The sequence below is a fragment of the Gobio gobio genome, assembly GCF_949357685.1.
Source record: "Gobio gobio genome assembly, chromosome: 12".
Taxonomy (NCBI): Eukaryota; Metazoa; Chordata; class Actinopteri; order Cypriniformes; family Gobionidae; genus Gobio; species Gobio gobio.
Window position 1 is genome coordinate 3,502,050 of NC_137105.1, and position 14,484 is coordinate 3,516,533.

General features: G+C 40.4%; 1 protein-coding gene across 2 annotated transcripts in view; it reads right to left on the minus strand.

The window, feature by feature from the left end:
• Positions 1-649: 649 nt before the first annotated feature.
• Positions 650-14,484, minus strand: part of LOC307135496 (GDP-L-fucose synthase-like) — a 14,137-nt gene continuing 302 nt past the window's right edge. Inside the window, exons 2-12 of one of the 2 annotated variants that reach the window (XR_013817695.1) lie at positions 14,338-14,448; positions 11,153-11,307; positions 6,554-6,668; positions 6,309-6,437; positions 5,350-5,423; positions 5,028-5,161; positions 3,162-3,293; positions 2,616-2,695; positions 2,378-2,477; positions 1,426-2,295; positions 677-802 (exon numbers count right to left, since the gene is read on the minus strand). Coding sequence is in view for 1 of the 2 variants with exons in the window: in XM_079831998.1 (XP_079688124.1) it covers positions 2,240-2,295; positions 2,378-2,477; positions 2,616-2,695; positions 3,162-3,293; positions 5,028-5,161; positions 5,350-5,423; positions 6,309-6,437; positions 6,554-6,668; positions 11,153-11,307; positions 14,338-14,409 (1,047 nt within the window). In the remaining variant the exon portion in view is untranslated. Of the gene's footprint in view, positions 2,296-2,377; positions 2,478-2,615; positions 2,696-3,161; positions 3,294-5,027; positions 5,162-5,349; positions 5,424-6,308; positions 6,438-6,553; positions 6,669-11,152; positions 11,308-14,337; positions 14,449-14,484 lie in introns of both variants that reach the window. The other variant, XM_079831998.1, reaches the window with a different exon arrangement.

Genomic DNA, 14,484 nt, shown 5'->3' on the forward strand with positions numbered 1-14,484 from the left:
TTATATGACGGACAGATGCACTTTTTATGGACTTCAAAAACAGAGCAACTATTACAGCCATTATAATGCTTGGATTAGCCAGAACATTTTTAATATAACTCAGATTTTATTCATCTGAAAGAAGAATGTCACACACACCTCGGATGACTTGAGGGTGAGTAAATCATGGGCTAATCTTCATTTTTGGGTGAACTATCCCTTTAAGCCTTGTTTATACTTTCGTCTGGCTCTGCAGCGCGAGCCTCCGCAATATCTCCCAGCCCTAGCGTCAACGTGTCTTTACATTGACTTCACATGGAAATCACTCGCTCCAGATGCTCTATTCACATCCGGTGTGAACGCAGCATCTCGGCTAATTCATGACGTTCTACTGTAAGCGGGAGAACAGCTGATTTGCCGTAGTCGTACCAAGTGAGCCACATGAAAAGTGAAGCCAAAGCGTCTCGATCGGCCCCAGGTGACTGGAAGCAGTATAGCTCATAAACCACGCCCTCTCCACGAAATATAACGCGTCATCCATCTTTTTTTACAGTCTATGGTTAATACGTGACAGATTAGATAAGTAAATGTTATATTTTATGTTTATGTGGCCTTTTAATTGCATCTGTATATAATATAAATACCAAAAGCAACCATTCTCTTGCTTTTTAAATGACTTTTTTTTTTGTATTTTGTTAAATGATCAAGTACGGCGTCCGCTTTATTGTTGCTTAGTGATTTTTGCGTTCTTTGTGTATAGAGAAAGAGCGACACGTGTCATACAATCCAACGCTCTCCATTGATTTTGTATTGCGTGAAGCGCCTCCTTGTTATTTCTGACTTATAACAAAAAACAGAACAATGTCTAAAAGCTGATATGTGACAAAGCAAACAAGCTAAACACAACCCAGAACCAAAAACCCAGAAGTTTTTATAAGCTGTCGACCCACAAAAACGAGTGTTTAAGGAGACAAAAGTGGATACAGACAGAGCGAGACATGTTATATTACACTGAGAACTACACACACTGGAGGAGAACGTCATCAGAGACAGGAAATATAATATATAAAACAGACATTTGGATATTTGACTTAACAGTGACACAATGTTTACTGCACACATAGGCACACTGAGTGTCAGGATCCCAAAACTGAGCCATTCTTCATCCCGATGCTTCACGTCTTATTGCCTGTATCCACTTTATTCACCTTAAAGGCTGGCTTTTACGGTTCAACAGCTTGTAAAAACGTAGTTCTGTGTTTTTTAGCTTGTTTGCTGTACACCTTGACACATATCAGCTTTTAGACATTGTTCTGTTTTTGTTATAAGTCAGAAATGACAAGGAGGCGCTTCACGCAATACAAAGTCAATGGAGACGGCTGGCTTAACTAAAGGTGCTCTGTCTCTGTCAGTTAATAATTGACTTCCGGTGGCCATTGCGGATGCTTAAAGTCCCTGTTGTGGAGACACTGAAAACACGCACTTCACTCTGAGTCCCAACTTATCACAACCATGCATTGTTAGAAGTAATAAAAACATTAGTTCATTAATACTAAAAAATATACATCTCTATACTTGTATTGGTCTCATTTTGAACCCTGGCTGAAATACTAAGGGTGTCCCGCGCACAGCCGCTAGATGGCGCCGCTAGCTCGTGCTGTGGGAAGGGATGCATTTAATAAATGCATTTGAAAAACGCAGCATTTTGCAGTTTTAGTAATTGCATAACTGTAAAATGTATATTAAAAAAGCTATAAATAACTATGGGAAAAAAAGAGCTAACAGGGCAGTGTATTGTAACAATTGTTAAAGTTTGTTCAAGGTTTTTGGTTTCCAGCATTTAACCCCCAACTAGACTAGCCTCAGACGGACTGAATGTCTGATCATATGGCACACAAAATTGGAAACACTTCAGGACGTCGTCATCGTGACATCGAACCCCCTCATGGAAGGAAGCCATTTTGTTCACAGCTCTAACAATGAGCGCTTACCACGATCAACTAAACGCTGGATGTTCAAAAGTATAACTCCTTAAAATAAGCCCAAGAGTTTTACAGGCTGCTCTGTTATTGTAGGTACATCCATTTTCACATGACACTGAACAAAACGAACTGTGATTGGTTGTTTTACATGTCAGTCAGACGGCCTCTGGGCGGTCCTTGGCCAATGAAAGCTACTATGGAATCCAGACCTTTTCTGCCATCAGTCTGAAGGTCTGTCTATGTTCAACCTCCCAACAGCCAATGAGATGTGAAGATCTTCATTTACGGACAGTGTCATTATTGGTCACAAACCAATCACACGTCTCCTTGATGGCTGGAAAAAAGAAAAGCACCTATAAGGACTGTTCTTTTGACTATTATTGAAGAACATTTAGCAAATGCTAAAGATTGGTCACCTGATTTGAACGGTGTGAACTTAAAGTCTGGCAGGTATTTGCGTAGTTTGGCGTTACTGGCGGTTTTCTTGAATTGACCGTCTGATTTACTAGTGTCAAACTGAGAGCGGCTAGTTAAGGTTTGAGGATGAAAGGGTTAGTCAACTCTGTCATTCAAGGACTACTTTTATGATGCTTTCTGAAGAGCTTCAAGATTGCCGTTCTGTAAAAACTGCAGATTTTATGGGTGAAAGGATACAATCACGTCACCTTTGAACTCCAACGCTTCAACCACAGCGTCCACGGCGTCCTTTATGGACAACTCATCCTCCTCTCCGACTAGAGAGAAAGAAACAGATAAACAAATGAGATATTTCAGGGCGTTTGCTTTGACTTGATTTGTTACAATGCTGCATTTTCCTTCTTGGTTCGGTTCGCTTTCATTTCAAAGCGTACCAAAATGTGTTTATGCAAGTCACATGCGAGTAAAACGGTCCTCTTATTGGTCAGATTTTCCTCTGTGTCATCCATCAAGATGATTGACAAGTTCGCTCCATGAGCTTACACACACGCAAACACCACACAAATGTAGCCGTCATTCTCGCATTATTATATTATGTGTTCATATTCAAGTCAAACTGCACCAGAGGTGGTTTGGAAGCGGAGCAAGACCCATCTTTTCAGAGGGTCCGCTAACAGAGCGATCGCACCAGGGTTCGTTTTAATCCAACCAAACATGCCAAGTGTGAACAAACTGAATTTGTAAGGAACCGCAGGTACACGGTGTCCAACACGGGTCCAGTACCTGACAGAATGATGGGCTCCACCTCGTCATACTCCCTCAAAACCCACAGAAACAGACGAGCCAGATCCAGAGAGTAGATGAACTGCCGTAGAGGGCGACCAGAACCCCAGACCTGCAGAGGTTTGCCTTCCTCTACAAAACACACACACACACACAAAATAAATTTTCCATGTGAACAGAACTCTAGATCCTTCCAGAAAGTTCACACTGCAAAAAATGTTCTTTTTACTTAGTAATTTTATATTGTTTCGAGTCTAAATATCTTCTTAAATAAAGATGCATTTACTAGATAAGTAAAATGACATAAGATATTTTTTCTTGTTTTTTTGAAGCTACACTGTGTGATATTCTCCCCCATCTAGTGGTGAAAAGGTATATGAACATCCAGTGAATATTAGTTTCTGTTCCTCTCAATTCCGATTTCGTTTTAACTCCTACGGTGGCCGATTTAGTCCAAGATTAACATGGCTTCCAGTTCGACCTCGTCCACATTCGACACGGTGCCATCGAGTGTTAAAACGCCAAAGGCGAAGCTTGAATTTACGGGTATGTCCCTCTTTGGCTAATGTACTTTCAAGATGGAGGAGCAACATGGCGACCCGCATTCGAACCCTCACCGTATGTGTTTTCAATGGCATATTATAAACTTACGAGAATACTTTATTACTTGAAAGAAGTAAATATACATTAATGAGCACATATATTTTTGAAAGAACTAAGTGTTTTTAGCGAAGAATAAACTAAAAAAGTTACACAGTGTAGCTTTAAAACAAGCAAAATTATATGCCAATGGGGTGAGAAAAATAATCTTGTTTCTAATTGAAATCTTGTTTTCTTGTTTCTGTCCCAAACAGAAATAAGATTATTTTTTCTCACCCCATTGGCAGATAATTTAGCTTGTTTTAAGCAAAAACTTTGATTCTTTCCCCCAGAAAACAGGAAAAAATATCTCACGTCATTTTACTTATCTAGTAAATGCATCTTGATTTAAAGGGTTAGTTCACCCAAAAATGAAAATTCTGTCATTAATTCCTCACCCTCATGTGGTTCGACACCCGTCAGACCTCCGTTCATCTTCAGACACAAATGAAGATATTTTAGTGTAAAGCTGATGCTGAGAAAGGCTTCAGATAGGCCTCCATTGGCATTCAGTACATTTACACTCACAAGACCCATAAAAGGCACTAAAAACGCCGTTACAAAGTCCATCTCACCACAGTGACTCTACAATAATCTTACGATGCGACGACAATAGTTTTTGTGTGCAAAAAAAAAATCAAAATAACGCCTTTATCCAACTTGTTCTTATCTTCCGTGTGTGTCTCCACGACGCATGCGTGAGAATATGACGCAGATCCGGCGTTCGGACACATGACCCAGAAGAGATTTGTTTTCAAGCAGAGGAAGACGCACGTGTCTCAGCTGTTGAATTCTACATTGATCGTGCTTTAGGTCTCGGCGTAGTTCTCCGAGGTTTTTATTTTTTGGTTTTATTTTTATTTTTTTTTTGCGCACAAAAACTATTGTCGTCGCATCGTAAAATGATTGTAGAGTCACTGTGGTGAGATGGACTTTGTAACAACGTTTTTAGTGCCTTTTATGGGTCTTGTGAGTGTAAATGTACTGAATGCCAATGGAGGCCTATCTGAAGCCTTTCTCAGCATCAGCTTTACACTAAAATATCTTCATTTGTGTCTGAAGATGAACGGAGGTCTGACGGGTGTCGAACGACATGAGGGTGAGGAATTAATGACAGAATTTTCATTTTTGGGTGAACTAACCCTTTAAGAATTTTTAGATATTTGGACTTGAAACAAGAAAAAAATACTAAATAAGAAGAGCATTTTTGCAGTTCAAGTGTCTCACTCTTTGCCAGGTACGTCTTGTGGATCAACCCCGGAAGCACGTGACCATCCTCAATGTTGAAGTTGTCATGTGGTCCAAAAACATTGGTGGGGATGACAGCTGTGTATCGCCGACCGTACTGCTGGAAACACGCCCTAATGGACAAACACACACTGTTTTGTTTCTTTCATTCATAAAAGCTATAAACAAACACCCCCAAATCACATAAAATGATGTTTAAATCTCATGATTTGATGGAATATGACAAATTCCCAATGGAAATGTGACCCAGACATGTGCTACACCCAAGAAAAGCTCATGACCGATGAACTTTCACACTGACTTGTTGTGGACATCAATCATGCGTTTGGCGTAGGCATAACCGAAATTAGACTCATGTGGCGGACCGTTGTGGATCTGAAACAGAGCGAGAGAGAAACACATCTGTGTATAGATATTGGACAATACCAAACAAAACGTGTCTAATCATCATCTCCCTCAAATCACAAAACATCTGGAGCTGATGATCTTGATCCACTGGATTCTAATGATTTGAGTTTTGAAAGTTACAGTATGTTTTCATACAACAATGAATCCTAGAAGGAAAATGTGTATGTCATAAGCCCTTTAAAAGAATGCTAAATTCAAACCATCCTAACATCTGTGTGTGTGTGTGTGTGGGCATGTTTTTGTTAAATATCAGGACACAAATGTGTATAATGACATGGGTATTACAAAAAGAGGGTGAAATATGAGGACGTTCCCCATGTCCTCACTTTTCAAAATGCTTATAAATCACAGAATGAGGTTTTTTTTTTCACAGAAAGTGAACTGCACAGTCTCCTGTGAGGGTTAGGTTAAGGGGCAGGGGCAGTGTGTGTGTGTGTGTGTGTGTGTGTGTGTGTGTGTGTGTGTGTGTGTGTGTGTGTGTGTGTGATGGGTAGGTTTAGGGGCAGTGTAAGGAGATAGAAAATACGGTTTGTACGGTATAAAAACCATTACACCTATGGAATGTCCTCACATTTCACAAAAAAAAACATGTGTGTGTGTGTGATGGGTAGGTTTAGGGGCAGTGTGTGTGTGTGTGTGTGTGTGTGTGTGTGTGTGTGTGTGTGTGTGTGTGTGTGTGTGTGTGTGATGGGTAGGTTTAGGGGCAGTGTAGGGGGATAGAAAATACGGTTTGTACGGTATAAAAACCATTACGCCTATGGAATGTCCCCACATTTCACAAAAACCCCCTGTGTGTTTGTGTGTGTGTGTGTGTGTGTGTGTGTGTGTGTATGTGTGTGTGTGTGTGTTTACCATGGTTTCATCTATCGGGTAGCTGGTTTTATCAGGGAATATACACGTGGACAGGCAGGAAACAACCTTCACCACCCCGAACTCATGAGCCGTCTGCAGCACGTTGTCATTGATAAATACATTATTCCTCTGAAAACAACAAACAAATACAGTCAGTGTACAGTTCAATCATTCAACAGTGACATTTACAAGCTTTTATTACATATTTCCAATGTTATATCATAATAATATTTGTTAATAATTACCCAGAAGTCCAGGTTCTGTCTCATGTTTCTGAAGAGCCCGCCCACCATAGCGGCCAAATGAATGACGTGTGTCGGACGATGTTTCTGGAAAACTGATCTCGTCTCTTCAGGGCTCCTGAAGCAGCACATGCAAATATATTTAACATACGACACAAATAGACAATAAGCAGTAAGATAAAACTTTATATAATCTGAGAAATGTGAATTAATTTACATATTGGCGATATATATCATTGCTCCTGTACATTAGACTGAACCTATCAGGTAAGGCTGGGCGATATGACGATATATACTATACACTATATTGCCAAAAGTATTGGGCCGCCCCTCCAAATCACTGAGTTCAGGTGTTGAATCACTTCATGGCCACAGGTGTATAACTCAAGCTCTAGTGCAGACGCTTCTACACACATTAGTGAGAGAATGGGCCGCTCTCAGGAGCTCAGAGAACCGTGATTGGTGGACACCTGTGCAATAAGTCCATTTGGGACATTTCCTCACTACTAAATATTCCACGCTCAACTGTTAGTGGTGTTATAACAAAGTGGAAGCGATTGGGAACAACAGCAACTCAGCCACGAAGTGAAATCTCAGAGCGGGGTCAGCGCATGCTGAGGGTCACAGAGCGGGGTCAGCGCATGCTGAGGGTCACAGAGCGGGGTCAGCGCATGCTGAGGGTCACAGAGCGGGGTCAGCGCATGCTGAGGGTCACAGAGCGGGGTCAGCGCATGCTGAGGGTCACAGAGCGGGGTCAGCGCATGCTGAGGGTCACAGAGCGGGGTCAGCGCATGCTGAGGGTCACAGAAGTCGCCAACTTTCTGCAGAGTCAACAGCTCCAGACCTCCAAACTCCTGTGGCCTTCAGATGAGCTCAAGAACAGTGTGTAGAGCTTCAGGGAATGGGTTTCCATGGCTGAGCAGCTCCTCCACGCCTTACATCAGTGCAATGCAAAGTGTGGGATGCAGTGGGGTAAAGCGTGCCGCCACTGGACTCTAGAGCAGTGGAGACGTGTTCTCTGGAGTGACCAATCACACTTCTCTGTCTGACAATCCCATAGATGAGTCTGGGTTTGGCGGTTGCCAGGAGAACGGGACTTGCCTGACTGCATTGTGTCAAGTGTAAAGTTTGGTGGAGGGGGGATTATGGGGTGGGGTTGTTTTTCAGGGGTTGGGCCCTTAGTTCCAGTGAAAGGAACTCTTAATGCTTCACCAAGACATTTTGGACAATTTCATGCTCCCAACTTTGCGGGAACAGTTTGGGGACGGCCCCTTCATGTCCCAACATGACCCAGTGCACAAAGTATCGCTCCATAAAGACACGGATGAGCGAGTTTGGTGTGGAGGAACTTGACTGGCTTCAGATGAGCTCAAGAACAGTGTGTAGAGCTTCATGGAATGGGTTTCTCTGGCCGAGCAGCTCATGCAAGCCTTACATCACCAAGTGCAATGCAAAGCGTGGGATGCAGTGGGGTAAAGCGCGCCGCCACTGGACTCTAGAGCATCCTTGATGAAAACCTGCTCCAGAGCGTTCTGGACCTCAGACTGGGGCGAAGGTTCATCTTCCAACACAGCCCAGATAACAAAGGAGTGGCTATGGGACGACTCTTTGAATGTCCTTGAGTGGCCCAGACTTGAACCCGACTGAACATTTCTGGAAAGATCTGAAAAGAAGAATGGGAGAAACTGCCCAAAAATAGGTGTGCCAAGCTTGTAGCATCATACTCAAAAAGACTTGAGGTTGTAATTGGTCCCAGTGGTTGCGCTCGCATCTCGCGTCCATAGTATCAAACATCAGGGGTTTTCAAACTGGGGTCCCCAGAAAATTCCAAAGAATAAAAAAGACAAAACAAAAATGGTTAAAGTCTAACAAACATACCTAAGTGTGTCTTGCTGTATACATACTTTCCAGAATTCTTAAATATTATGGATATTTTTCTTACACACACCCATCGATTCACTTCAGAATGCCTTTACTAACCCCCAGAGCCGTGTGGGGCACCTTTATGATGGATGGATGCACTTTTTTGGGCTTCAAATTCACTGCCATTATAAAGCTTGGGAGAGCCAGGACATTTTTTATATAACTCTGATTGTATTCGTCGGAAAGAACAATGTCATATACACCTAAAATAACTTGAGAGTGAGTAAATCATGGGATAATTTTCATTTTTGGGTCAACTATACCTTTAAATATAGCCAATTTAAGTTTGGAAACAATGTGTAGTATTTATAATGTCACACTTACTATTGATTGAAATGTAGTTTTTAATGTTTTTCCATACATAAAAAAATATTAATTGATTTTAGGAAGGGGGTCCCTCATATAAGGTTCATCATATTGGGGTCCTTGGCATCATAAAGTTTGAAAACCCCTGTCATACTTTCTATAATGCAGCACTCAAGTTAAAATAACTTTTTAACCACAAAAACGCATCCTGTGTGAATGGCCCTAAACTTATTAAAAGATAAACAGTGTATTCTTATTTCAGTGCTGTTATTTAAGCAGACCGTTTGCCCTATACATTAAATTTAACAGCATTAACAGCAAGCTAAAGAGGGCAAGGTTTCAACTGAACTATGCATATGCACTTACACATTTTAAACTCATGTTCTGTCCATGCAATAAATGCTGTTCTTAAATTTACTTGACAAACTTTATGAGGACAAAAGTGAAAGCGATCTGGCTTCGGGACTTGCGCGCGCCGTCTGTGTGTGTGTGTGTGGCAGCGCGTAGGCTATAAGAACGGCAACTTACCTGTATAAAACATGCAGTTACTATAGTGACTCTGAGCAGCTATAAACAAAGATAACTGCTCCTGCAAACTGCACTTGATGTGACTGAAGGGGCGGAGTCACATGACTAAAACCGGAATAACCGACATGGGAAAAATACGAGATTCTGAATTTTGGTTAATCGTACACAGTGTTGGGGGTAACGCATTACAAGTAACTTGTGTTACGTAATAATATAAATTTTTCCAAGTAACTAGTAAAGTAACGCATTACTTTTCAAATTTAAACAAAATATCTGAGTTACTTTTTCACGTTAATTTGACTGACAGCTCTCCTGCCCCCATGTGGAGAAGAATAAGGTCAGAGGTGTGTGTGTGTGTGTGTGTGTGTGTGTGTGTGTGTGTGAGTGTGTGTGTGTGTGTGTGTGTGTGAACATGAGGGTTATTGTATTTCAAGACTAAATGTGAGCATTTATTTATCTCACTTGCACAATAAAGATTCTGAACTCCTCAAAATGATTAAAATCAGTCAAATGCAAAATCAGAGTACTATGCAAACCTCCAATAATTAAATGTCAAATAAAACAAATATTTTTATGCATAATCTACCTTTATATTTAATTTACCAATGTCTTGCTGCTGACCTTTGATGATGAAAATTACTCGATTTTTTGTTTTTATTGGTAAAACTTTTTTCTCCTGCATCCTCTTCTCCCGTTATCCAGAGCAGCGCCCTCTACTGTTCATGCGTCAATCTGCATTTTTTCCTCAGCCTGGGGCTTATTATTTACATTTTGGTATGAACGGTCTTTCCCATTGCACAAAAATATAACTTTTTTGTTATAAACAAAAACAAAAACAAGCCCAGCCCAGGTGAGACAAAGTAACGCAAAAGTAACGTAACGCATTACTTTTCTTAAAAAGTAACTAAGTAACTCAATTAGTTACTTTTTAAGGGAGTAACACAATATTGTAATGCATTACTTTTCAAAGTAACTTCTGATCATACAGCCCTAACGTATTGCACAGGCTTTCGGGATTGACGAAAGGCTCTGTCTGTTTATTTAGCAGTATAAAACTTCAGATCAGGGTTTTTTAACTTACTAGAGGTGCAGAAACGCCACACGGGACTGCACCAAGCAAAAATAAATCGTAATCATTACAAAGAGTAAAGATAAAGCGTCTAACAAGGTCTACGTGCATTCATTCTAATGGCTTGTTTTCCCCCACGGCATATGGCGGGTATGCCGTTTTGTGGGCGTTCCCAGTAATGCCGACTAGTGTTAGACCGATATATCGGCCGATATTTGTGATTTTTACATGTATCGGCATTGGCCGATACAAGGCTGCTGCGCTCGCCGATATTTTTTTCATGAGATTAAGTTAAGTGCACCTAAGCATTAAATGACTAGGTTTTAAATAGTTTTAAAAGTATAAAAGTTTTAAGTATAGTACAGTCAGTGTGCACTTTATTATGCTGCTTGCTTGTTGATACTGTGTGCAATAGTGTAATTATTTTATTTATGCTTAAATATTTAGTTTCACCACTGAACTCTTTTTTTCTTGTTCTACCTCACCTGTCTTTTTTACATTTTAAATTGTTATCATCATGATCATTCTGACATATTGGTCATCGGCTGAGGCTGATGAAAAAAAAATCGGTATCGGCATCGGCACAAAAAAAGCCATATCGGTCGATCCCTAATGCCGACCAAATCTATAGCAACATCTCTAACAACAGACATTTTATACTGAGGTAAAGATATACATCCCCATACCGCCCAGCCCTATCTAATGATATGATATTGTAATGATTGTGTTGTCTAACTGCTGTGACGTCTGATGAGTGTTTGTCCGGGAGCTCTTACATGAGATTGGCATCTTTGGACGACAGGAATATCCACTCTTCTCCTTCTCTCCCTCCATCCTCCTCCTCCTCTTTCACCACCCGCTCTATCGCTCGCCCCACCAGCCCACTGCCGCCCGTCACCAACACACGCATCGCACCGACCGGCCCGTCCATCTGAGAGAGAGAGAGAGAGAGAGAGAGAGAGAGAGAGAGAGAATTAGGTTTGATGATACCTATCAATCATTCAACAGTTCACAAGCACAAATTCACAAAATATACTATCATGAGTCCAAATGGTTCTCCATGGTGTGGTTAAAGGGTTAGTTCACCCGAAAATGCAAATTCTGTCATTAATGACTTACCCTCATGTGGTTCGACACCCGTCAGACCTCCGTTCATCTTCAGACACAAATGAAGATATTTTAGTGTAAATCTGATGCTCTGAAAGGCCTCCATTGGCTCAATGCACTTTACACTCTCAAGACCCTTAAAAGGCACTAAAGACGTCGTTACAAAGTCCATCTCACTACAGTGGTTCTTCAATAACTTTATGAATCGGCGAGAATAGTTTTTGTGCGCAAAAAACCCCTAAATAACGACTTACATAGTGATGACGATTTCAAAACACGGCCTCATGAAGCTTCGAAGCGTTATGAATCAGTGAGTCGAATCAGCGGTTTGAATCGCCAAATTTCAGCAGTTTGGCAGTTTGACACGCGATCCGAATCATGAATCGACTCACTGATTCATAACGCTTCGAAGCTTCATGATGCCGTGTTTTGAAATCGTCATCACTATGTAAGTCGTTATTTTGGGGTTTTTTGCGCACAAAAACTATTCTCGCCTCTTCATAAAGTTATTGTAGAGCCGCTGTAGTGAGATGGACTTTGTAACGACGTCTTTAGTGTCTTTTAAGGGTCTTGAGAGTGTAAAGTGCCATTGAGCCAATGGAAGCCTTTCAGAGCATCAGATTTACACTAAAATATCTTCATTTGTGTCTGAAGATGAACGGAGATCTGACGGGTGTCGAACGACATGAGGGTCAGTAATTAATGACAGAATTTTCATTTTTGGGTGAACTAACCCTTTAATGGTTATAGAGCAGTACTTCTTTGTTACTCTGTTCCCTTTTCAAAAAAGTGTCATGGTATTGTCATCTGATACATCAGATTTCCATTGATGTACTACATAGTAGCACAACAGCACTTTTGACAGGTATACATGATTTCAGCTCCTCCCTTCAGATCACAATGAACTACATACAGCCGCATCTGGGTTAGTTCGCCCAAAAATGAAAATTATCCCATAATTTACTCACGCTCAAGCAATCCTAGGTGTATGTGACTTTCTTTTTTTCAGCCAAACACAATTGGAGATATATTAAAACATATCCTGGCTGTTCCAAGCTTTATAATGTGAGTGAATGGTCACTTGGATTTTGAAGCCCAAAAGTGCATCCCTCCATCATAAAAGTACTCCATACGACTACAGGGGGTTAAAAGGGAACCTATTATGCAAAATTCACTTTTATAAGTTGTTTAAACACAGATGTGTGTCCACAGTGTGTGTAAACAACCAGCCTATAATGATAAAAAAAAAAATCCACTCAATATTTTTTTTTTTATAATCCCCTCATTATCAATCCCTCATAACGTGCTGTTTCGAGTAGAGAAGCCCCGCCCATGACAGTTAATGATTGGCCCTTTGAGAATAGACACACCCCTGAGTGAGAAGCACAGCAGCTAATTTGCATTTAAAGGGACACACACAAAAACGACACATTTTTAGCTGGCACACCAGAGATTTATTTTACATCTTGTGAAAAATGTCGCCTTCTGAAACGAAGCCGTGTGTTTTTGTAAGAAATATCCTTATTTATAACTTTATAAACTATAATCACTGGTTTCCGGTAACGGCCGTACGCGAGTGACATCTGACCTGACGCATGACGTATTGACGGACACAGAAGTACTTTTATGATGGATGGATGTACAATTGTGGGCTTCAAAATCTAAGGTACCATTCACTCCCATTATAAAGCCTTTAACCTCTTAACTGTCACCGTCCCACAGGTGCTCTTTTTTTGATCGCCTTTTTTTCGTATCATATAGTTAAGTAATTATCATTAATTAGGTATCATTTGAAAGCTTACAAACTCAAAATTCATCCTGTGAAACCGTTTTGAAATCGGACATTGTGTTACCATGGAAACGTTACTCTAAATTATTCTAGCAGGCTCCTCCCCTAGTGGGCGGTGTCATGTTTCATATTACAACTACTTTATATTCAAAATCTTTTCCAATCTTGACTAAACACATATCGTCAGAAAGGTCTGAGTCTCAAGGGTCCATATTTGGTGACCGTTTTGTGATGGAAGTGATATTTGGACAGAAATGTACAGGAAAATGCATCAAAAAAACAATCAATGGAATTTGAATGACACCCGGTGGCTATTTTTGGTACAGCACCCTAAACAAAATCTCATGGGAACTTCAATTTTTGTGATATCAACTTCAAATTTGGAACACAACTTGGCTAGACATACGGCTATGATTTTATAGTAAAAATGTTTTTGTAAAATATATATTTTATATGAAATAAAAAATATTTAGTACAGTATTTTTCATTTACAGTAAATTTAAACTTCCATAACTTTTTCATACTTTCATATTTTGAATTGATTCAAACTTCAGCAATAATCTGCCGAGTGTCGTCTTTAAAACGAGACCAAACTTGGTCTATATTCCAAAGCATTCTTGAATTACAGCCCTTTAAGTTTGGATAGTGCATTTTCATGTGTATTCCCAAAAAGGGGGGTGACAGTTAAAGGGTAGAGCCAGGATATATATATACATTTTTTAATATAACTCTGGTTGTGTTCATCAGAAAGAAGAAGGTACACATAGGATGGCTTTTGGAGTAAATCATCCCTTTAACGACTAATACACCCTTTTTTTCAATATGACAATCACTGATGAGCTGTCAACGCATAACCACAAGACACAATACACAGACAAACATGCTCACAAATGCTTCATAATGATCACAATCACAGTTACACTTCTTGAACACTCAATAAACTCCCAGGTCAGCTTAAAACACACACATTACACAACTGCAAAGTGTCAGAAACGAGCAGACCGTGACATTAAATGAGTGCTCGTGTATTAGTTCTGTTAATAAGTGATGGAAGAGTTTATTTACCTGCTCTCTGGAGTCACTGCAGTCAAAGACCTTTCCGGGGAAAGTCAGTTCACTCACTGGCCATATTTTCATCGCCTCCGGCCAGCTATTCTTCACATGCTAAATGTGCTCCTATTTTGTGGAATGTGGGGAAACCTGAATGAACAA